Here is a 26,257-nt window from a genome sequence, read left to right as displayed (position 1 = left end):
AATTATTTATTTCTATTTAGGGAAAATAAATTTTTCTTTACATATCTTCTTGAACTTTTCTTGGTATACATGTAAAACTAATGTGTTTGCTGACATAAATAAATATAAATTAATCTTAATATTATAAAAGAATAAAATTTATGATTTGGCTATGAACATCTCACTTCAGAAATAAAGACTCTTTCCTTATATTAATATCATAATATCTCTGGGTACTTTTAAAGATATTAAGTCAACAAGATATCTTTTGCCCTTTCACAGGGCTCTTTTTCCAAAAAAAGATAGTACGAAGAACAAAATTATAGCTGATCCATCTTACAGATAAGAATTCACTATCTGGGCTAGTATGACAAGGAAAGAATTACTCTTTCATTCTGTACTCCTCCTTCGCTACCAACTAACCCAAGAAACTCAACACTCGTGTCATTAGCATGTCTTTTCTTTATAATGTGGGTCATCTCTCTTTGGCAATTTTTCTTAGAAGAGACTAGTTTTAGTATTTTGTCTGTTTGTTTTCAATATCCAAATAATGTTTTTCAACTTTATTACCTTTGTAAGTAAAAGTAACATTACAGATTTGATGAAAAAAAAAATCCCTTTCTTCCTTTTCTTCTTGCTCCGATTCTAAGCATGAACAAATCTCTTTACTTTCCCACATTTTTAGGAAAGTAATCACTCTCAGTCTTGGGAGTTGTTCTATTTTCAAGAGTCTTAGGAGTGTTGAGAATGTGATTCCAGGACAGATTCGTTTCTCCTTGCTTCATGGACATTCCTATGCAATTAAAGACAGTGATAGCATGCAAAACAAAGAGCACTAACACATACACTGTATCCACACCACCAGAAAGTTCTAAGAAACTAGAAATAATCTGTGGTCTTGTGTGCACTTTCTTCTTAACTCTTCTTTGGCTAAGTCAGCTAGCCAATGGTAACTAGCATCACAAGCAAAACTGTCAGTGTTATACATGCATGTCCTGAAAGTTAAAAAAAAAAAGGTAAATCAAAATAATTTTATTTACTGGTGATATACATTAATTTTTTAGTTACTATGTGATAAACCATGAAAAAGAATTAGTCGGTTAATTTGGCATGCAAAACAAATGCAAAATTAGTTAGTTATAGTATGGACAACCTCAGCCAGCATGGAGTTTAGAGTTCAGTAGCTTTAGTAACATCAATGAAAATATGGCACTTAAGTTTTTAGTTTCTTGGGATTAAGCGGCCAAGTTAGAACCAACCCAGTTACTTTCATATTAAAAATCAATGAAAATCCACCGAAACAGAAGAAAGTTTCATCAAAAGAAGACACCTAGAAAGTTTCATAGATACATACAAATTAAGTTACTTTTGCATAATAATTTGCACAACAATGTAAAAGATGTATCTCACAAGATCTACAAACATGACTTATAAAAGATATGTTAAAACAGATTTAATATTTCTTAAACACTGGAAACTCTAAAAGCCATCAAGCAGAAGGAGACGCAAATGCAGTTCAGGCCAATCATCTCAGGATGCAAACAGTCACAATGAAGGCATTCCTATTTGTAAGCCTGAATGTATTTCTGGGTTGTTTTTTTTTTTCCCCAAATATTTGTAGCATTGTGAGCAGCCAATCATTACAATAAATGGAGTGCAAAATCCAGGATGAGATGATGAGCATATTGCTGAAGAGTGGAGGATGGATGACATGTCATACTAATGGAAGAGTCAATGTGTTAGTCCCTCATTCAACAAAGAGAAACAATTCTGACAATAATAGAGGGTTAAGTCTCTATTATCCTTAAATAGTCACTGATAAATCCTAAGCCAACTATACTGGTGGACATTTTGCAAGACACAGAAATGGGATTTTATAATACCATATACCTTTTATAAATTACCAGAAGGTCTTCCTTCTGTGGCATCGTCATTCACTTACATTTTGAAACCTAACATTAAGCGCTTTGTTGGTCTCACGAGTATCATAAGAGCTGGATAGCAGAGAAGGAAAACACTAATTGAATTATGAAGGTATAACTTCAATCAAAAAGCAATTATCAGCATTTGCTTACAATCACATTCTTCTTGTAAACTAAAATGTATCATACATACCCAACACTAAAAGATGTGAATAAATCCTTTGATAGGCAAGCACAAAGGATCACCAGGTGAAGGTACATTATCACCTTCAATCATTCACATCAAATTTTTAATTAAATCTGTATGATATTGGGAGAATAAGCAGGAATGTATAAAGTTAGCTCTCATCCTTCACAGCTTCCAAAATAAGGCAAATGGAGTGGTTTTAAGAGCACATGAAAAAGGCAAAGTTTTTCTTAGGGGTTCACATGAATTTCCCGATTCAGAAATAGAAGAATTAGATTTGCTGCAAAACCCCAATGAAATACAAAACAAATATTCTCTCCTACATTTCAGCACATTTCATCCTATTAAAAATATCATGGCCAATTATTTTACCAAAAAGTATTTAAAAAAACTGATGCTAGCCACGGGAGAGCCTCTTGTAAACTCATCACGCTCCACCTCCTCTCACCTATTAAGCCCCAAAGCACTGGCTTTGGAAAGTAAATTGATAATGCTCCAATTCCAAAGGAGAGCTGGAAAAAACATAAGAAAGTACACAAGACTGGTGGTTTACTCTTTTTTCCAGAGTGGTTTTCCTGAAGCATCTGTGCCACCTTAATTCACTTCATATGATTTAGAATTTCTGTTTGTTTTTGCTGGGCTCTAAACCACAGTCTTAAAAACTTTCTGAAAAAATCTGAAGAGAAAGTTATATTTTTTCTACATTTGCTGTTACAGCATTTAGAATATTTTATTGGCAATATACAAATATTTGTAAAAACTATTTAAAAAAAAAAACCAGGACGTAATGGTCAAATATTTTAGTAAAAGATGGAACCATTGAGTAATTTAAAGAACGTTTACATACTTTAGCTTATAATGAGCTTAAATAATATTATCAATTTAAAGAAAAGGGAAAGAGCAACGGAGAATAAAAAGCAGATCGCTTAAATCACCCAAAGACTTGAAACAGGCAATTTAGTAAGAGTATTAAAACATAGTTGTTCTTAATAAATTAATACAAAAATATAAGAAGCATTAGGGCACTTTGGAAAGAGATCAAGCTTGTGTGAACTCCACAGTTCGTTTTCTGAACAATGAAATCTATAAAACAGAAGAAGGTCAATTTAAATAATACCCTGTTTGTCTACAGGATACATCAGAGCCAACCACGACATTATACTTAACACATGTATTCAATGCAGATCAGATGCTTCAGATACTGACTTTTGTGTATGTATGTTGCCGTTTCACCACGAGTCCTTACCACGCATGTGTCAAGTAAAGTTCTAACCTCTTTACAGGTGGCAATTCATTTGATCTCATGAAGCAGATACTACAAAGTAGGGACTATATTTCCCCCCATTTGACAAATGAGAAAACTGAGAAGTTAAGCTGCTGACAGTCACATAGCACGTAAATAGTAGACCCCGAACTGGAATCAAGAAGTCACGTTCCAGACCCTCCTCTCTTAACCACTGAGCTGATTTTGAACAGACTGGCATCAACTAATAAATACAACTCAGAAAAAGCTCTAGTCACAGGCAACTTAGCCATATGTTAGAGGTTCTTTTCCTAGAATCTTTTGCGTCTGTACAACACACAGACACTATCATAAATTGTATTGAACAGGGGAAAAGGTGAGTTGATTAATAGATTGCAAAATGAGACTCTGGCTTTCAAATCACTATCCCGAATGCCCTTATACATGTTGAGAAATTAAAAAAAATTTAAATATATCAATTCTGTTCATCCAGGATAGTAATTATACACAAAAGGAATAATGAGAGAGCATGTCAAAAAATACAATGAAGCTAAGAAAGTAATCTACTGGTACAGTGGCAAGTTTTACTGGAAAGAAGATAAGAAATTTTTTTAAATCATCAGAATTTCTGCTCACCCTGATTTTCCATAGTCCCAGAAAGTTTTGACTAGAATTAGGATACCAATTAATATAGTAGCAGCAACAATTCCTTGAGAGGGAAAAAATTTGGTAAGACAGTTAATACAGAAACATGGGCAATCACATATACAGTGTAGTTTCATAATGACAAATATAGTGATTATGAAGCAAGATCAAGAAAAAAACAGGAAACATGATTTATATTTTGTACATGGCTTACTTATATCACAAGTTTGACAATAAAAACTGCATGTTATTTATTCTGTTATCTTTCAAGGAAAAATGATATATTTAAAATGAAGTATCACGATGCTCAAATAAGATTGGACAGCTTTGAGAGGATTCTCCCATGTTTCAACTCCACCACACTCCATTTTAAAGGGTTTGATCATTGATTATTTAAATCTAATGATTGCCTTATGTAATCAGTACGTGAAGGTGTCTTGGAGTTCACTCTCATTTTGTAGATTAGTAAACTGAGCCTCAGAAACGTGAAGCTTATATGTGTGGTTAATGGGAAAGCCACTTACTTAGTTCATAGCAAAGATGACAGAAATGGTGGCATTTTTCCATCCTCTTCTTTGAGCATGGAGAGTAAAACTCACTTTGACGACAGAATATGTTTTCCAGAATTCAGTCCATTGCAGATAAAATTTCATTTGGGGAAGCTAATATTTACTTTCAAGATTAAATGTATTATTTTGAGTTGAACAACAGCAAATAATTGGTCAATAAGTTGATCAACATCAAAAATATTTTCTAGTGTATTTTTACACATAAACTTTCTTTTCAAAACCACCCATTTGCCCTTTCCCCTCACCACCTTTGATCTCCCTTTTCTTCCCCACTTCACCCTCCAAAGTCCTTGAACTCTACTTTTGATCTGTACTATGAAGAAAATTATAGATGACACTAGAAAAGCAACTGAAGTTAATGTGATTAATAAGTCTATCTAGTTCCAAGTGAGCAAAATACTGTAGATGTTGCACAACTGAACCACTGTATGGATACGAAGTTAAACACAGCTATTTCAACCACAGGTTTTATAGTATTTTACCCAATCAACTCCTTTAACTGATCCCTTAGCACCATGAAATTAGTTTGGAAAGACTGTATTCCTAAAATAAATCATGATTCTTCAAAAATATGGGGTTTCTTTTTCTTTCACCACTCCCCATTAATCCCACCATTTTCAAACGTCGCAGAAAAAAATCTCATTTTCAATTTGAATGATAAGTGAAGATAGAAAATTGTAAAGTGAATCAGAATACCTGGATGACAGAAATAAAAGCCTATTCTTAGGTCACTGGTCAGCACATATGGGTAATTCTAGAAGAAAAGTGTGTGAAGGTTGATATTTTAACAGAAAACCAGCGCAAAATACAGAAATACAAGAAATAGAATTCTAAGTAAAGGATTCCTCAGTAAATTAATGAGAGTATTAGTTCCCCAATTAGAAATAAAGAAAACTTCAAAGTACAAAGGCAGTAGTTTATGACCTTAAAAACCATCCATCAGTGAATCAGTGTCAAGATTTACATAACCTGGGATAAGTGAAACTAGGAAATCATAAGTGAAATTATGATTATGATTCTAATGTTCTCAATTATTAATTAATTATTAAAATTCACAATGCACAATTAAATAATTAATTATTTAGGTAGCAGAACTACATAATTTTAGAATATGTTTTCCTCCGAGTAAAAGGAGGTTTTTAGTAATGTTCCCCATTATGTAGAACTGTATTTACATAGTGCTTAAAACACGCAAAGCAGTTTGCCCTAGTTATCTTATTACATCCAATAACTAGCATGGTACTTGGTAAATAGTCAGAAGTGTTTGGTAAATATTTATTAAATTGCACTGAATGACATTCTTTTTGCAAATGAGAAAACTGAGACCAGAAAAGGATAAATCAAATAGTTTATCACCAGATGAAAAACCTATTTCTAACCCCAAGTTCAAGTCATGATTTTAACTGTTCATAATATTCTCAATAAACACACCTGAGATTATTCAAACAGAATTTATATTAGATGGGTATTACATTAATGTCTAGATGATCATCTCTATTCCTGAACAATCCAAGTCAGAATCTAAACACAAGATATGGTGTCATTAAGTGATGCTTGTCTCCTTTTCTGAAGAGAAGTGGATTCATCCTGGCACTTCAAAGAGCCTCACTTATATAACCAACAAAGTGGAAATATAGTCTACATACTATGAAAAACTAAGAAAGCTGGGAGTAGGTTTTGTTCTTCTTTATAATCTTATTTAACATAAAAGGGACTGAGGTCCGTGGACAAGTGAAGTTACAAGGAAAGAGACTTTTGTAGAGAGAAAAAGAGTGCACTCAAGTAAATCTTAAATTTTTAGATTGTATAAATCAGGATTCAGCACCTTCCCTCAGTAACATCCACAGGACCCTAGAACTGTCTTGTTGTTATCATTAGATTTTCTGTGCCTCTGTGATGCTTCAAAATGTTTAAGTAAGGGAAATTCACACACTTCTCTTTCTAGACTAAACAGATCACTGAAAAATTGCATGATTATCTGACTTCTTAACTCTGAATAATATGTATTAGATAATTGAAGTGACTTTATAATGGAATTTAAGTTTGTCAGGCGTCAAAATAGGTAATATGACAAATTGAAGACCCCTGTATCAGCAAATTATGCATTTCAAATCACCACTGATGATTCAAGACTCTTGAAAGTGAGCTTCAATTTGGGCTGGTCTGTAACATATGCCATATTCAGGTAGATGTATAAAGCATAAGTAAATATGCATGTGGTATTTAAAGGATACAGAAAAAGTATTTTAGCTATTTCACTAAGTATTCTTGAATTTTTTTTCTTTAATATTCCTTCAATTGACCTAAACCTCATAAAGGATTTATGAATGTCACAATATAAGATTTCAGCAATGGAGAAAAAACAGTAATACTTATAAAGAATCAGGAGTATCTTAATTGTCAAATTTGAGTAGAGCCGTTCTAGGACATGAATCTTTCTATCCTTTCAAGGACCTGGTGCTAGAAAAACTACTCATCTGCCTCTATTTAAATGCCTAATAGCTGTGTGACCTTGAGCGAGTTAAAAATCTTGCAAAACCACAGTTCTCTCAGCTATAAAGTGGGACACGGCTACATGATACAACTGTAGTGAGAAGTAAATGAAATAATGCATAGAAAATCTTCAGTACAATACTTGTCACACAGCAGACGTGCAAACATTACCCTAGTAAAGGCGTGGCCAGAGAGAATGATAAAATTACCAGAAACCCATCTTAGGATAAAAATAGTGACTGCATTCTATGAATTCTTTGAGCTAATATTTGTTCAATTTTTAGCATTATGCTAGTAGTTTTCACATCTATTATCTCATTAAGCTTCTAAGACTTTAAGCACAAATCATGATCTCCATCTCATAAATTAGAAAATTGGGACTCAGAGAGATTAAGTGAATCACTTGGGTTGAATTATTACTAAACGAAAAAAAAAAAGTCAATCCAGAATTCAAACCAAGCTCTGAGTCCAAAGCACAAGCCTTCCTTCCATAAGACACTGCAAACAAAAACGGAAGCACGAAGCCCCACAACTACATGGAGAATGTATTTTCAATGGGGGTTGTATCATCCAAAGAGAGTGAAAAAATACTACTTTTTTATATATAAAGTACAGATATGCACATGGCACATAAATAGATTTACAGTATATCTGTAGTATTAATATTTCATGAGGATGACTAGGAAAAAAAATACCTAAAAAGCTCCTTGAGGAGGAAAGGGCAAGGATAAAAAAAAATTGTTTTTGAAAATCACTGATACAGACCCAGCAGACATAGCTTTAAAATTCACAATGCAGGCTTCACTTAAACGGCAGATGAGGAAGTTCTAAGACTAGTCAGTCTCTCTTTCTCAGCGGAATTAAATAGGAAAAAAATTCAAACACTTGCAAAGTGCTAATATCATCTGTATCATTCATGTACCTTGCCGTACAATCAATAAGAGAAATTTCCTCACAGTAGAGTTTGCTTATCTTTAAAATACGGAAACTGACCTCATTCACATAACAAATTGAAGAAATAAAGATAATATTCAGGTTTATATTTTGTAAGTATAGGATCCCAAAGAAAAATATTGCCATATGACTGATTCGGGAGGGAAGGAATTCCTCTATTTCTGAGCACAAGCTGGAATTGCAACTAACATTAAGATAAGGAACGTTTCTGGGAAGTCACACACTTAAAGAATTTCAGAGAAAATAGTAAGCACCTCCACCCGTCACTGAATGCTGCTGAGCTGGTAAGAAAAAGCTCATCTATTAAATTTGTCACTGTTGTTAACAGTAAATCATTAAATCATGAGATTTTCATTTAGAATACACTTCTTTTTATTTAAAATATAGAATGAACACAGTGAATTCCAACTGTTGGAATCTTTCCACAAAATCTCTTAGCTTAAAAAAAGTTTCATCTAAAAAATAAAAGGTTAAAAAAGTTCATTTAAAATATAAAAACTAAAATAAATAATAATAAAAAATAATAAAGTACCTGCTTTCACTTTTAGAGTCCCTTGGTTAATTCACGCATGTGTAAGATATCGGACTTCAGCTTATAAGTACATACATTCAAATACACACTTTTTTATAAGTGTACTTTCTGTTAGACATTACTTATCAATATGCCAATTTTAGCTGTAATTGTTTCTCAACAGACATTTCTTTTACCATCTTCTTTAGGAGCTTATGAATCTTGTTAATGCATAACATCAAATAATATATTCATGAACAAAGAAAGACTGGACCAAATGCTAGAAGGAATTGCAACACGGGTATTTGTTTTTGGCTTCATGTCTATAGCAACAGAATATTTCTTTAAAGATAACTTTACTCTAAACCACTGACAAGGAAAGGAAAAGGGAGAGGTTATAATCAAAGGTAGCATTCTCTTTGTTTTACTTGGGATAGGATGGAAATTTAGAAATGGTCAAAAAGTAGTGTATGATTAATTATAAAATATTTGAGGATAAAAACTATATTGATAATGCTCTCCCTTTCTGATTTGTTAGCCACTAGAATGATGAATTGAGACAATAGGCACGTAATAATACTCGATTGATTGGCCAAATGACCTGAAGTTGTCCTAGAATTACCTTGGAACAAGAACATGGTTGGGAATACTTAGGAACATACCGAGTACCTAACGGTGTCCACAAAACATGTCGATAAAATGCATTTACCTGCTTTCTCTTTGGCCCCCGTAAACACTGCATTTTAATAGTATTCCTAAGACATTTGAAAGACAATATTCTTTTCCAGGAATATGGATGGTACATTCCACAGTAATAACAATTTCTTTTAACTGCTGGAGAGCCAAACTTACCAGATGCAATGATGCTAGCACCTAAAGGAGAAAAAAAAAAGAAAAAATTACAAAAATAAAAATATTTTGCAGTCACTGATTTGCAAGCCATTTAATATATTTATAGATCAATCAGCTGTACTTGAAAGTTCAAAAGTAACTCAGACTTTCATAACTAAAAGAAATAATTATAAACGAATTAATGAAAACAATTAGACATTACTAACATAATCAAGAAACAGGAATACCAGTGCCTAGATCTATTAAACAGTCAACACGATAAACATAAAACATGAAAAAAAGTTATTGAACACTGAAACAAACAACCTGTAAATCTGGTTATATGACTTGATGGCAAGTCAAGGTTGTTGTAAGGCCTCACTCGTGTTGACAAATGGAAGGTGCATGATGTAGGACACCATGTTACACAGTCAATAAGTAACCACTATGACTTTGTAAATAAAAGCAAAGGTATGTAACATTTAAAGAATAAATTAATTGTACATAAAAGACAAATTTGATCCAGACATTGATTGCATTTTTATCATAATAGTTGTTGACTCAGGTTCAAGTTAAATTTGTTAAATTATCTTGTATTTTTGTGGAAAGACAGTTCGACAAAGTTAGCTCTGTAACAAATTTGCATAAGTAAAACTTGTTTCTCTCTGCCTTGTCTCATTAAAAAATTGGACGTATTCAGCCTAAAGCATTTAGGCCCAGAGATGTCATAAAAACTTAAGAAGTCAGCAACCCCATATAAGTGTGAGAATTGATGAACTGAATCTAAAATGTGTGAATATAACCCAGAAAAACAATGTTGAGTGCAAAAAGTCGTTAGATAATGAAACATATAACATAATGTGGACATAAATTATAAAAAAAAAAATACAAAAACAGTATTATGTATTATGAATGGTGACATAAAAACAGACAGGAAGCCTGCACACCAAACTTGAGGCAGTGATGGCCTGAGAGCAAGTGAAATGGGAGTGGGGAAATGTGCGAGGGAACTTTACCAATAATATCTGTAATATTTAAATTCCTAAAAAGATTCAGGTAATGGCAAAATCGGCTTCCGGATAACCATTATTAAATGTATGAAATCATTATGAAAACATGGGCATGATGGGTAAAAACGATTTTAAAAAACAACTATTTGATGCCACTAAAGAGTGCTCAAAAGCAGGCAGGAATTGAAGTTCCCCTTTTAAAGAGGGGAACTAAATGGCATGAGATTCTGTCTGTCTGTGTGTATTTGGCTTTTTAGCTAATGGAATAAAGAAACATACAAAGGGAATTTCAATGATAATAATGTTTTAAGTTCTTAAAAATTCTGGGTGATGGCCAAATGGACTTGAGAGTGGCAATTCTGAAATCTGGACAAAATCTTGAAAAACAACAATCCACAAATACTTGAAGGCAGTAAGAGCAAAGTCACTCAGGCAGAAATTTAGCGAAGCCTTGAGAGCTCAGGCAGGAAGTAAGTTGCCAGAATGAGATTTGCATACATGCAGCTGAGGGAAATCCCTACGTCACATGGCACAGGGAGCAGAAAACCAGAGTCTCACTTCAGAGGATGGAGTCCATGACCAACAGAGCATCTGGAAAGTGAGGGGCTGCTGATGCCCTATTTCTCGACATGTGTGGTGGTGATATGATTATTTGCTTCAGAAAAGTTATTAAGCCTTATATGTATATTTTACACAGCTTTTTGCATGTCTGTGGATTTCAATGAAAAATTAAAATAATTTAAAAAATTATCTCCTGGTTCAGTGTCAATAAGATTTTCCAAAGAACTAAAAAAAAACAAAAGTATCTCTATTCGAGAACAGAAATGTCCATAAAAATGGCTAATACATTAGGCAAATTGTAAAACAAGAAGGCATCCTGGTGGCCCAAAGCAGCATGAATTAGGCAGAAGAGTTTCATTCACTCAACAGGTTTTTCTAAAGTCTACAGCATATTTTACTCTGCTTTCATAAAAACTGCCATTTAAAGAGTTAATATAAACTATTTCAAAGAACTTTGTGTTTTCAATTACTGAGAGGACACTATTAAAGTGCTTTACCGTGTTAGCAACTCTAGTGGCTTTGGAGAGTTCCTTTAGTGGCTTTGTCAGTGAATCAGACCCAGAAATCAATTTTAAGGGTTATATATATTTGGTTCTTTGAAGAGTCTTGAAGAATTAAATGACTCTCTAGAGCTACTATTTAAAAAAAAAAAAAAAACAGCATTTCTTCACCATCCTTAATTTAGCATTGCTTTTCTGGACCCACAACGTTTTTTCTATATTATTGCAAACTGTTTCTTTCTTAAAGATTTGCCCTAGCACAATCCAAGCCCACCTCTGAAAGACAGGCAGAACTTAAAAGTGTGAAGAAAAATTCTGCCTACAATACATCAGAGACTGTCTACTTTTACAACCCCAATCAAGTGGAAACTTCCACCCAAACACCTCAGATCCATACTCAGAAACTTGAACAGTCAACTGACCTGAAGAAGGGCTTTTATGTCCTTTCGAGGTGCTTGTTGTGTGAAAACGCGTGGTTGCCTTGGAAACAGTTGGACTCTTCGTTGCTGTAACATGAGCAGAGGTCAATCTTTGTGTTGTGTGGAAACCCTTGGTCACTGGGGGATGTAGAGCAGTGGAGTTTCGTGTTGCTCGAAGATTCTGTGTAAGCGAAGCTTTTGCTGTGGTGAATTTTTGGGTTGTTGGTACAGCCTGTGTAGCAGAAGCATTTGTCTTGAAGGGATTCTTGGCTGCTGGAGAGTGAGTGTTTGGTGTGGGGAAATTTGGGGGTTTTGTGACTGAATTATTTGTTTTGGTAGGTTTCTGAGGAGTTGGTGGGACTTCTGCAGCTGGAATATTTACCATAATGGGTTTCTGAGGAGTTAGTGGGGACTTCGTAGCTGAAGAAGTTATTATGATGGGTTTCTGAGGAGTTGATGAGGTTTTTATAGCTGGAACATTTACAATGGCGAGTTTCTGAGGAGTTAGTGGGGACTTTGTAGCTGAAGAAGTTATTATGATGGGTTTCTGAGGAGTTGATGTGGTTTTTATAGCTGGAACATTTACAATGGCGAGTTTCTGAGGAGTTAGTGGGGACTCTGTAGCTGAAGAAGTTATTATGATGGGTTTCTGAGGAGTTGATGTGGTTTTTATAGCTGGAACATTTACAATGGCGAGTTTCTGAGGAGTTAGTGGGGACTTTGTAGCTGAAGAAGTTATTATGATGGATTTCTGAGGAGTTGATGGGGTTTCTGTAGCTGGAACATTTACAGTGGTGAGTTTCTGAGGAGATGGTGAGGACTTCGTAGCTGGAGAACTCACTGAGGTGGGTTTCTGAGGAGCTGATGGGGCTTTGGTACCTGGAACAGTTACTGTGGTGGATTTCTGAACTGTTGGTCTGAACTCGTATACTTGAGAAGCTCCTATGGAGGAAAAATGTTACAAATAAAATTAGCTAAAGAAAGTATCCAAATTAAGATTTAGGAACCAACTGTTTGCTCTATGACTCTTCTCCTTCCCCACAAACACCAAAACATGACTTTTAGGAAACCGAGTCTTCTCATATATTTCCCAAGGAGCCAAAATGCTCTACTGTCTTCATTTTGATATAAATTATATTTATAGTAAACTAAAGTAGATTTATACGAGAGTAGAACCGCTCTTAAACTGTTTTCTATGTGGAAAAAAAGGAAACCAAAGTCAGAGCTGGCAGTGATCTCATTCTGTGACACACCCAAATAGAGATAGTTTCTCTCAAAGACTTTCTTCCTTGCCAAGACCAAAGAACAGCAGGATGCAACCATGAACCAGCAAAGATAATCCCAACACAGTTACTTTTCCCAAAGCTTTCAGGACACGTTAGTGACCTTGAAAACTTGTTTTGTTTCACTTCTTTTTTGAAGCAATAAAGTCAATCAGAATAAAATAACTTCCTTTCCCTCTCCTGATATTGGTTACCAACTTTATATACATTCGTTTAGTTTCCCTTTGGATTTTATATGAGATAACTATCTGAAATGCAAATTCAGTGAGGATTCTATTCTGAGAATCAAAAATCTAACGACATTAAAATTTTAGGTCTTTAGTGCCTGTTTGACTTTGTGTTGCATCTGCCTCCTAAGGCAGGACCCATCAGTACCTGAGTCTGTTTGACCACATCCTAGAGACTGTTTTCAAGTTTTCTAATCCCTCTAAGCTTCAGTTTTTTCATCTGTAAAATGAAGATAAAACAAAGCAGATCTTACAGCGTTATTGTAGGGAACCAGGAAAATAAGTTAGCGAAGTTAACTCACAGTGTCTGCCCCTGAAGCAATACACTCTACCACCCAGTAGGTGCTGCTGCTGCCAGCAACATCAGCACGAATTCTGCCTACCACTCAGATGTTGTGTGTCATTTACTCTGCTTCCTTTACCTATCTCACAGGATGCTATAAAGGATACTTATAAAGCATCTTCATGTTTTACCTGGAATTATTTTCATTCTACTTGAAGGATTCCTTTTAGTTTTTCATTTTGTACAGTTCTGGTCTGCTGGTGACAAAGTCCCTTAGTTTTTGTATGAGAACATCTTCATTATTTTGCATTCAGTTTTAAAGGATATATTCATTGAGTCTAGACCCCTAGGTGAGCAGCAATTTTCTTACAGTATTTTAAATTTCCTCCTATTGTCTTTTGGCTTCCATAGTTTTTGTTGAGAAGTCAGTTGATCAGTATTATTGTTGCTTCTTTGAAGAAAATGTGTCTTTGTTTCTTGATGCTTTGATCATTGCTTTGAGTTTCCAAAATCTTGCTATGAGGTGCTCAGAAGTTGGAAATTTTTCAGTCATTATCTCTTAGAATATTTCTTCTGTTTCTCTCTCCTACCCTCCTCTCTCCTTTTTTTTTTTAACATATGTTAGAAGAATTTTACATGTCCCAAATATCTCTGAAACATGATCTATGTTTTGCATTCTTTTTCCTCTTTGTGTTTCACTTTGGGCATTGTTAATTAACCTCTCTTTCAGTTCCTGATACTGTCTTCTGCTATGTTCAAATTGCTGCTAAACTTATCTATTATGTTCTTAAATTTAGATATATTTTCCAGTTGCAGAATGTCTATTTTACTCCATTTTTATAGATTCCAATTCTCTCTTGTAGTTCTCTATTTATCTTTTCTTTTAATATCATAAATATATTGATCACTTATTTTAAAGTCTCATTTCTCTAACTCAATTATCTAGATTTTCTTTATCTAGTTTTGATTTCTTGTAATTTGGTTATAATTTCTTGCTTCTTTGCATGTCTAATCATTTTTATTGTATGCCATACATTGTATATAAAACATTCAGATGATATGCTCTTACAAAGGGAGGGTCTCCTTTTCTGACAGGCAGATTAGTTTGAGGTGATCACATCCTCAGCCTATGAGAGACTGAGCTAGGTTACAGTTTCAGTAAGATTGCCACTCTTGCCTCTGCTCCTTGTAAGTGGCTCTTCTGGGTTTTTAATCTGACAGCCTGGTGGATCTGTTTCCTCAGACCTAAGAGACTGCAGGAGATCCAGGTCTGTCCTTTAGCAGTGCCCCAGCCCAGCAACCTAGCCTCCTTCACCACACAGTTTCAAAGTGAGCTTGGATGTCGTAAGGGGGAGACTGTCTACATACTTGATACAGGCCTGCTCCTCCGATGGGTTTGTTGTCCAAATGCCATAAAGTTCAGGGAGATTTCATTTAGCACTTTGGAAGAATTGTGTCCAGCTCCCCAGTCTCACCTGTACCCCCAGAAATCAACAAATGGCTCTTGGGAAAAATTGGGTCTGCATTTGAAGACTTCAAATTTCCAGTGCATTATCCTAACTCACTACAACCATTGAAGGCTTTGTTAGTTTCTCTCTTTCCTGGCAGTGGTCTTTTATCTGAGTTAAGATGGATCCTCTGCCCAGGCACAGCTCAGAATGGTTTGCCCTCACTCCCCAACTCCAAGAATTTTGGTTCATTCAGCCCTAATTGATCCCATGAGAGAAGAACTTACTCCTTTAAAATATGATTTAAAAAAAAAAAAGCTACCCAGGTGTTTTAGTTATTTTGAAGGGAGCATTGATCTGCCATGACCTCCTTAGGCATTATCAGAGTTGTAAACTCTAAATAACTGATGATTTAATAAAACACAGGAAAATAAATATGAAGAGGATCAAGTGGCTAAATTTTTAAAATACCAAACTTCACTCATAATTAAGTGAATTCAAATAATAAAATGAAATTTTCACCACTTATATTGTCACATCTCCATATCATAATAACCATTATCATTTTTGGTGCAGACACCCAGCACAATGATTGGTAGGAGAGTAAATTGGTACAGTTTCTTTGGAAACAACCTTAGTGACATCTACCAAAAAGTTAAAGGCATGTACCTTTGATACAGTAATTACACTGCAAGAAATTTATCATAAAATATGTACTTACACACATGTGCAGTGATCAGATGTACAATAATATTTACTGTAGCAAATTTTTTAAAAACTAGAACAACTAAATTTCCTTCAATAGGACACTGGTTAAATAAATGATACATATCCATACAACTGATATGATAAAAAATGAAATATGTGTATGTACATTTATTTCTAGAATAAAACAAAAATTTGTAAACAGTGGTTACTTCTGGAGGAAAACTAGACAAGATTTTAACTTCTCATTTTATACAATCATCTACATGGTTTTCATTTTGCTTCATTATGTTTATGTGTGCCACTTATATGAAAAAACTATTTTTAACAAGCAATGATATTTAAAAATGCATGCTAATAGACTTCAAGTATAATTATAAAAGTAGCATTTGCTTGAGTCATATTCCACTATGACACTGCTTAAGCAAATGTCTCTTACTGGTCCTGTGAAATGTTACAATTCAGCTTCACTGATCATCTAAATACGTCTTCACAGATGTATTTAAGAAGCAGTTCAAAAGACTCAGAGAACAGCCCAGGTATCAAAACGCAGTAAGGGTGGGTGGGGAGTTCTAGAAAGATGAAGAAGAGAGCATTCTCAATAAGAGAAATTCTGGAGGCGGAAAATAAATAAATATAATTCAAGGAAGTCAACAGACAGGCAAGAGTTTTTCTTAGTTGTCACAACATATATGATCATTATCTAGATCCCTCAGTTCAAGCTAAGATTCTCTCCAAATTAAATAAACTTTGTGTAAACAAAGAGATATCTGTATTAACTCGCTGAAAGTAACATGGTAAGAAACAGCAAATTTAAGCTAATTCACTAAAAACATGAGACATGTGTGTATGTGTATATATAACATGTGTGTGTATATATAAACATACATAGATATATTCATAGAGGTCATGTGTCTATTTATTTATTTATATATTACTGTATGTTCTCCACATCAGTGGTTCTTCCTTTTTGGAAGTCATAGACCCACTTAGACTCTGGTGAAAATTTTATCCCCCTGCAAAAATACAAGCATACATATATACAGATTTTATATTCATTTCTCAAGGAGTTCATGGAATCTCTGAAGGCCATATATAGACCTACGGGTAGGAATAAGACAGAAATATTGCTCTGCAAACTGATTACCTCTGCATTCAGGTGGGGGGGCTGCTCCACCCTCCTTGGTCATCTTTTACAGTGCAATAGATAGAGTGCTCTCCATACAGGGTGAAGCCTTCCATACACTTATATTTTACAGACTGACTATATGCATAACTCTCCTGTTTCTCTGGAATTATTCCATTGTCAATTTCTGGTGGTTCTGGACAAAAAATTTCTTTAAAAAAAATCCAACACATTTTAAATTAATTAAACTGGCGAAGTAGTTTTACAAATACGTAAGACTAAAATATGTTAAAAATTTTATTTTAAAAATATCAAAATCTACCATTTTTCTAAATTCAGGATTAGCAACAAGGGATGCTTCTAAATACCTATTAAGTAATCGGTAGTATATTTGGAGCTTTGGATACGAGGGTTATAAAACATGAATGCTAACTTTGAGACCAATTTATAGAAACAGTAAGATTGAAAACACATATGTAAAACAAAAATTATTGTAAAGCTTGCACATGTTATATATCAAACCAGTGCTAGTAAAAGTAAATGCTGTAGGTTCAAAGGCAAAGGCAGGGCAGAGACTTTAAAGAATAAATGGACTTCAAATTTAAACCTGAAATGGATCCCTCTAAGAAAGAGCAGAGAAGAGGGCTCTTCATTCCAGGTAGTAATGATGCCAAATTAAAGGAGTTGGGAACGTAAGTGGCATGCTTGGGAAAGAGGGATAGATCATTCTGAATAGAACAAAAGATTTTAAATGGATTAAGTGGAAAGTCAAGATTACACTTTGACTTTCAGGTTAAATAGAAATTGTAAAAACATTCAAGCAGAGTTATTTTAATTATATTACAAAAAGAGGCTCCTCCCAGGCAGATGCTCTGATAAAAAATTCAATGGTTCCACATTCTCTGGAGCCAGGAAGTTGTATTTCTTTCCTCTTTTTTAAGCAAGAAAGCAATCTGACCATATTGTGAACATCAAATTATATTACACCAAATGCTCTTAAATGCCCAGAGAACACTAGCAATTTATAAATTACTTTTCGGCCGTTGATCAAAGCAAGGAATAAAAACAAGCTAATCTGATTTACACTGGGCTGGGTGTCTGATGACAACACATATCACCATCAGTTCAGTTCAAATGTTTTCTGAGCACTTAATACATATCAGACATTGTTCTGTAAATAGAAGGACAAATCCAAGTAAGATAGAGTTTCAGTGTCTTAAAATACAGTGGGAAGAGACATTCAAAGAGATCATTTTAATACAAATGGTGAGGGTTATCACAGAGAGATGCACAGGGGTGTGGAAAGAAAGAAGGACAGTTAACCAGCCTGGGGGGCAGGGAGGTCAGGGAAAACTTCTAGAACTACCAGAGCAGACCCATAGTAAGAAAAGAAAAAGCCAAGCAAAAAAGGGGCCAAAGGACATTCCAGGCAGAGGCAGTAGCATAAGGAATGATGTAGATGCATGAAGAGCAATGAGGTACATGGAAACCAGAGCCATTTGCATGCGTAGAGTGTAAAGCATGAAGGTAAGACATGCGTGGAGAAGCAGGTAGACCACGGCTAGCCTTGTACATTATAGGAAGAAGTTTAGACTTTGTACGTGATGAGGAGACACTAATAGACATTAAGAAGGAAAGAGACAGGTCACATTTGTGTTTTGGATGAATCACCGGGAAGACTGAGTGAAACAATAACAGTGTTAAGAATGGAGACTGGAGGCCAATGTAATCAGTGTCATTTTCGCACTCAAGTAAGTGGAACTTCTGCCCTAGCTCCCACACCTAAAAGGCCGTGCCCTGGCGCTCCTCTGGCTGTGCCTCTCTCTACTGGATGGAGAATCTGCAGGGCTGAGGGGATATGTCCAATGAGAGCTCCTCCCCAACCCCATTCTAAATCATTCTCCAGGAATTGGCACCCAGAACTCCCTGTGCCAAAACCCCTTTCAGGGCCTGAGGGCATCCTTTCTCCTGAGTCATATTCTTGAGGATGGTCTATACTTCTGATGTGTCCACATTTAGGTCAAAGTTCAATGGAGTGGGGATAAGGGTCATAGGGGACACTAACTTGGGTGTGTAGGCCAAGCTGTCCATTTACATGCATCAGAGACCCCACACAGGGCAAGAAGGGGACCCCTTACTAAAGAACGGCTGGGTCTTAACGGACCTCCATTTATACTCATGTCCTGGACCCTGAAAATGTTAGGGGTGGCCCTTATTGCAATAGTTCAGATAAGGGATAATAAACTATATTAGAAGTAACACAGATGGAGGATAAAACACAGGTTTGAGAAGTAGATTGAGACAGTAAAGGAAAATTATTTAGTGATTAGGAGTGGGAAGTTAACATAAAGAGAAGGGTCTGGGATGACAGAAATGACACAGCAGGGATTGACCCCAGGCTAGCATGTACCAGCAGGCAACTCAAATTAGTTTTGAAAATGAAAACACTGGCAGAGAGAAAGGGAAACAGATCCTTTTAACACTGAGGCTTCATTCAGAGGTCAACGAGTATCACCTCTGATTGATGAATAACCAAGGATAGTTTTTAAATTGTTTGTTCCTTCTTTGTATGCAAACCTTCATATCCACCTCCACACATGGACATCAGTGCTGTCTCATGTGTCTACAGAAGCCAGGGCTGCATACCTGAGGTGAAACAGCTCATTGTTTAAGAATTTATACTTTCCACTTGATCCTCTGGATACTGTCAAACAGAAAAGCTATGTGGAAAATAAGCGCCTAAAAGAAGTAGGGCTTTATTGGGAGAGTTGAAGGCACTGGCGTTGCTGAGGAAAAAAGACTCGTTCCGGCGGGACACAGATGTCAGTACTTGCCGAGTTGGAGAGGGAGATAAGAGTCAGAGAGGAAAACATGAACATCAGGATGAAGCTGAAGATACCAGACAGGGAGCAGGGCCTGGCCTAGCCACAGGCAAGCACGAAGAGAGAGTGCATTTGCTCTTCGATGCCGGAATGCGTGCTTGGTGTCCACATTTCTGTGAAACTCATGACAGCAGTTGCTTGTAAAGATACTGGCCTCAGACGGGGAGACTGCTTGTCCAGACATTGTGACAAGTTGCCTGTGTCAGAAAAAGATATGGTCCAGCTCCTCCTGGCTTTCCATATTTGCTTTAGTATCATTTACAGCATCCCTTACTGGATGGTGCAAGCAGGAAAGGTGATGGTGAGCAGTAATGGATATTTGAAAATAATAATGAGGAAAAAAGGAGAAATAGTAGATAGAGGGTGGGGTGCAAGGTGGGTGTGGCAGGAGTCAACTTCTGGTTGACAAGGCTTCATTTTGTCTTCATATCCCATGCATTCCTTACCATAGAGTGTCAATCAATAAATGCTTGATAAATTACACTACATCTACCCTAGTTTTCTGCTCCTAATAACACCAAAAACTTCAACTTAGCGATATTTTTAATGAGGATGAGAGAAAGGAAGCTTACATTTTTAAATACTGTATATATTTATTCCTGCCAATTTTTAAGAGACGTGGCTCTAATGCACATACATTTGACTTGATACATCCATTTATGAAATTATCTCTGTGCCCTATCTCCCCTTGAGAAGACAAGGTTTCCAAGTTCAGAAACCATATTCCTTATTATATAGGCTTATTTCTCTAATGATAAAAAATAATCACACTTTAAAACATTTCTAGATAATTAGCTCAGTTAATAATCCTTAAAGAGGCATGGCGATAACACCAGGTCTTGAGAAGAATGAAGAATGAAGAATGAAGGTTTGAAGTCAAGCGATCCGGGTTAAATGCTTTCTTTTGCCACATATTTTGGGATATAGGGTCAAGTGATACAAACTTTCTGATCAGTAGTATTTTAATCCATAAAATTAAAAATTATGGGAGGAAAAAAAGCCATATCTATTTCACTTGACTCTTAGAAGGAATGGTAAGATTATAAATGACCAAGCACAATATAAACCTTAGTTTGTGTTTAATCCTTTATCCTCACTGTCAATAAATTAAGGAGCATTACTAATAAAGGTCTTTACATTAGATAAGACACTCACAGGTTGGAAGGCAAGGGTACCACAGATATATACTGTGGATAATTCTTAATGAGCAGAAAGTAACTTATCATTGCCTATCCAATCCCACAACCTTAGTGCTTAGAATTTTCCAGTCCTACCTTGGCATTTTGGCAATGGATCACTCCACCCAACAGTGTTTTCCACAAGAGAACAGTAAATAGAATCTGCACCAACTAATCTGTACCTAAACAATGAGGGGAGAAAAAAGTTAAGTTCAATGCACACATATTTGGACTTCTCTTAAATTCTCCAGAATATCATCTTAAAATATTTATGGCACCAGTAGGTGGAGATAAAATAATGGCTGATAAAAGTTCATATGGTCCTTTAAAGGAAAATAAAAAATGATATTTAAAAGGGTGACATCAAAGGCTAAAAAATATAAGACGTTCAAAACATTTTTGATTTGGGTGGGGCACATGTCGGAAACTATTACAGTGTTTTAAAACACTTTTAAAGGACACAGATGCTTAAATATTTTCTCTTTCTGAGTTCTAAAAGATTGATACAGACTCCTAGAAAAATAGAATGTACTTATATTTAAAGGGCTCAAAGTACTCCCAGATTTTATATTAATGATATTAATGATCCAAACATCTGTGTTTAGTACAGAAGACAAGTGATGCTGATATTTTTAATTTTATAATGAATAGGGACACACATAGAGTAAAATATCATAATTCAATTTGCAGATACTAAATGTGAAAATGAATATGGAGATTCTGGCAGCATCTGAAACGCTGATGATACTGTATGAGGACATTCCTTTTCCCTGCACAGAGAACCTATGAAAGACCTTAGATCAGAATGGTATTTTCACACCAGGAGCAATTGTTTTTAACCTATGGTATTTTATAACAGGTTGTTTGCATATAGAAAAAAACAATCAAATTCATTATTTAAGTAAATTAAACATTAGTTTCATATTTGCAGTGAAAGTATTTAATTTCTACAAGTATCATCAGCTTATCACAAGTTTTTTTCCTTTACTAATTACACTTAAAATTTTATAATGATGCATATATACTAAAATCTAAGAATTGAGAGAATTTTGGTGGCATAAGAAGTCTTCCTTTCTTGCCCCATTTTATTAAACTTAACTGTGAAGAGCTCAGGATGAAGGATCTTTGAGCAGACGGGTTGTTTTACCGCTGCTAGCTTGTGAACACCGGCCACAAATCTAGAAGCTGCGATCTTAAATCCGAATTTGTTTTTTCACTTGTTAAATGTAGCGTTTAGTATGACCACACTTACCCTGTGTCACATGAGAAAGAGATGGACGCGCCGAATAATATGCCGTCTGGTATAATGACACGACCATTTTTTATTTCTCCAGGACTAGGACATGGTTTCTCTAGAAGAGAATACAAATTGATTTTTCTCATTAAATTATCAGGCACACCTATGTAAATTCATCATCTGAACTACTGATATTCCTTCTCTGTAGACTATTTAAATCCTACCTTCACTTCCCCAGTTTCAAAATTTCAAAACTTCAAAATTTATTTAGAATATAAACTTATTTCACTTTAGGTAATCTTAAACTAATTAAATGTGAAGCTAGTGAGTAAATTAATATTCCTATCTCACAGGGATTTAGCTTGTCTAATTTAAAATAAAATGGTTCTAATGGTTCTTTTAAGAATCATTCTAAATGATGTACTCAGACTTCTGCTATGCATGAAGGAAGAAACTCTTATTTCCCCAAATACCAAATGGTTAAGAATACTCTGTAAAATTATACTCACTTTTACAAAATTCAGCGGGTTTGGACCATGTAAAATCCTGAAGGCAAGTTAGGTTTCCTGACAGAGACTGGTCCCTTCTGTAGCCCCTACGGCACTCATATTCCACAGTGGAACCCGCTGGGAAATAATTCTGTTTGCTGTAATACTTTTTGAGTGACGCAAAAAGTAGCCTGGTTGGGACAACACAGCTACCTAAAAGTATTAACAACAACAACAACAACAACAAAATTAATAAAAGTAACAACAAAAAAAACCCACTTTCTTTTATAACCTATGTTTAATTATCTGGTCCTTACATCACTCTTTTTTCTGTATTTCTTTGTACATGTTCAGTATTTAACTATATTAATATTACTATAGCATTTACAGTGTATCAAGCGTATTCACATGTAAATTTTCGCTTCCTAATTACTAGAGGCCTGTGAAGTAGATTTGGTACATAGTAGTCACTCTGCCTACAATTCAGAAAATATAACCCATTTAAGTTGTCTGGCACAGTTCTGGCACTAACTCAATCACAGGGGTAGATGAGAACGGACATTTCTAGATCCTTAGGCTAGTGTCCTGGACAACAACAACAGTTAACACTAATGGCTAATATTTATCGAGTACTTTCATTTAATCCCCAGAACAACCCATGGGAGAAGGATCAGACGCACCAATGATGTACATAAAAGTATTTACTAACTGTAAACATCCAGGCAAATGTGAATTTATAGTATATAGTACAGCACACGGGGCATTAGATTTATAGTCAAAAGACTCAAGTTTCAACCCTGGTTCTCCTGCATAAGGAGCTCCTGATCTCAAGGAAGCTATTAACTGGGGGGCCTGCTTCCTGTACTGTAAAATGTGGGTTAAGTCCCTAACTCACTTCATGGGGTTGTCTGGAGGGTCAGATGAAGTACTATGTGTAGAAGAGTTGGAAACTCTATAAAACATGATACAAGTGCAAGATTTATGTACTTCAACCTCCTGCCTCCTGTCACAGATAGATACAAACAAAAAGTTAAAGCTGACTTCACACCTGGTTTCAAAAAATATTTGTGGCAGTTTCTATATTTACTGTAGCTTCTACTGCTCCAAATTGTTCAAAGGTAGGAATCAAGTCTCATCTTTATCTTTACTTGTATACGTCCATTCTAGGCTATGCCTATAATGATAGATTTGGAGATTAAAAATAGAGAACTGTTTAAAATAGCACCATAGAATTTTATTTGGTAAGTCCTACTTCACAAAATGAAATTAAAAAAAAAAAAAGAACACCTACGTTATGTGTCTCAAGGTATTTGCCAAACATAGTTACAGATAATTTACTCCCTAAACAGTACCTATTGTTTGTTTTCTCTGTTAATCAGTTCAGGAGTTACAGTGTTAGGGAGGGGGTAAAAAAAAACCTGTTAATGAACAGGCAGGACCAATTTCGGAAAGTAATGCCATCGCCATCAATTAGCTAGATTGTGAAATGCCAACAGGTGTACACCCTGGGGTTTAATAATGCTAGAAAACTATCAATTACCAGTCACTCCAAAGAGGGCTAAAACTAAACTTAAGAAACGTTCCAGTCCCGTAATTTTTCTGAAAAGAAAGGAAGAACTTACGATTACAAAACTCTGCAACCGTTGACCATTTACTGGTAAGACAGACAGCTGAGTCTGGCTTGCCAGGAACTTTTACAAAGCCTTCGTTACATTTGTAGGTTACTGTGCTTTGTTCAGGAAAATTTGTATTATCTCCCAAAGCTAGATGGGCATTAGGTACATCTGGGGGAAGACCGCAGTCACCTAGGGAGGAAAAATCAGAACTGAAGGAAATATCACTTTTCAATTCATAGCAACATTGCTTTCCCGAGACGAATAAGATAAACAGGCTTTTGAAGCACTCATAACACGTCCGTCCAATGCTGCACTGCCATACCAAGAACTTGCCAGGCTTCTTGTCAATTAATTTAAGATTAAAATAGTCAAAAATAAACACCTCCCTTTCGTTATTTAAAAAATATATTTTTTATATATCTAGTGGTTTAGACTTTCACATAGATGCTGTTGCACATGTTTGTGTGATACTCGGCACACAGTAAAGACAGACACCCCCTTGAAATATTACAGCTGGAAGTGAGGCGCAAACTTGGAGCACTGCCTCTGTACACGACTGAACTCTGTTTAGAGGCTAGAGCTGTTAACTGTTTGGCCTCCCACCTTAGAGAGATGCTAAGAATGCAAGCTATTCGAGCCCTGCATTTTGGCTTCCTGGCGTCTGTTTCCTCAGCCATCCACGCCTGAAGCCCTGCCAGCTGGGTCCGGCACGGCAAGCTTCCTAATTGCTGGCTAGCGGCGGAAGGACTCCTCCCGTCCCAAGGGATCGTGCCAGCAGGAGCTCTGATCCTTAAGGGCAGAGGATTCCGGGATCCATTAGGCAGGCCCACATTCCCCCCAAGTCCGCGGGCTTTTCGGTCGTCGCGAAGACCGCCACGCCCCTCCCACGCCGCCTAAAGATTTACGCCGCCAGCGGAGTCCGCGGGCCCCACTCACCCTGCACTGTCAGGGGACGCAGCAGCAGCAGCTGCAGCAGCAGCAGCGGCAGAGGGGTCAGCCCGCCCAGCAGGCGCAGCTCCGCGGGGGCCCTCGGCCGGGCGGGACTCATGACGCGCAGGGACAGGGACCCCGCGCCGGGATTCCGGGGCCTCCGCGGTTAGGACGGGGCGGGCTCGAGCGAGGAGCTGGGAGAAGCAGCGGCGCGCGGTAGTTCTGCAATCCGCGTTCCGAGTTAAATTAGCGCCGTGGGCGGGGCCAGGGCTCTGAATCACCAAAAGACGCAGCGAAGTAGAGACCGGTGGAGAAAGGATTTGCGTGCACCAGGTGCTGGGCAGGGTGAGGGTGGGGGCTCTAGCGTCACTGGCCCTCGGGGACCCCAGCAGGGGAACGAGGGAGAAAGCTCTCTGGCGCGGAACGCTGGAACTTTGTCTTTGCTAGGGAGGGGCCTGCAATGACGTGCCTTGTAAATATGTGCTTTCTTAAGTAAACCAAGGGATGGGGGGAAACGGAGGGAGAGGAGTGGTTAAGTGGCGCAGGCTTTGCTTTCTGGGAACCTGAATTAGTTCAAGTGGAAATTAAGCGTGTTGAGTGTTTGCAAGCTGAGCGGTAGGTGCGGTGAATTTTGAGGTTGCTCCCGGGAGCTGAGAAATAGTGCCCACCCAGGGACGCGGTGCGTTCAACTAGGAGGTCTGTCAAATGCCAACAAGAGGAGGACTGGGGGAAAAGACCACAGTGTGTGTGCGTCCTAGGACACTAATCTGAAAACGGCAAGTGGGAAACATCCAAGAAAACAGATCAAGCAACAAACACAGCAGGGGGTGAACACTGTTCGTACCATGTTTGCATGAGAATCGCTTTCTTCGCCAGAATTCTTATTTACCAGGGACATCTCTTGAATTCTACTTGGCAACTACTGTAGTGTGACTACAGAGAGAAAGTCACCATCCTGCGGAGTATGCATGGGGCGGGGGAGGGGGGTGCGCGCGGTGAGCGGGGTGGACAGGGAGAAAGATGAGAAAAC

General features: G+C 36.6%; 1 protein-coding gene across 1 annotated transcript; it reads right to left on the bottom strand.

Annotated features, from left to right (window-relative positions):
* Window positions 1–25,664, bottom strand: LOC102527961 (complement decay-accelerating factor). The gene is given in 13 exon segments (XM_072948447.1): window positions 1–974; window positions 1,870–1,973; window positions 3,968–4,040; window positions 9,356–9,376; window positions 11,828–11,911; window positions 12,704–12,766; window positions 16,918–16,939; window positions 16,941–17,107; window positions 21,053–21,138; window positions 22,209–22,308; window positions 22,703–22,894; window positions 24,304–24,486; window positions 25,234–25,664. Coding segments are annotated over 12 exon segments (1,167 nt in total). The 5' UTR covers window positions 25,346–25,664; the 3' UTR covers window positions 1–974; window positions 1,870–1,909.
* Between the last annotated feature and the right edge of the window lie 593 nt (window positions 25,665–26,257).

The sequence above is a fragment of the Vicugna pacos genome, chromosome 23 (assembly GCF_048564905.1).
Source record: "Vicugna pacos chromosome 23, VicPac4, whole genome shotgun sequence".
NCBI lineage: Eukaryota > Metazoa > Chordata > Mammalia > Artiodactyla > Camelidae > Vicugna > Vicugna pacos.
This window is presented reverse-complemented; position numbering and strand designations above follow the sequence as displayed.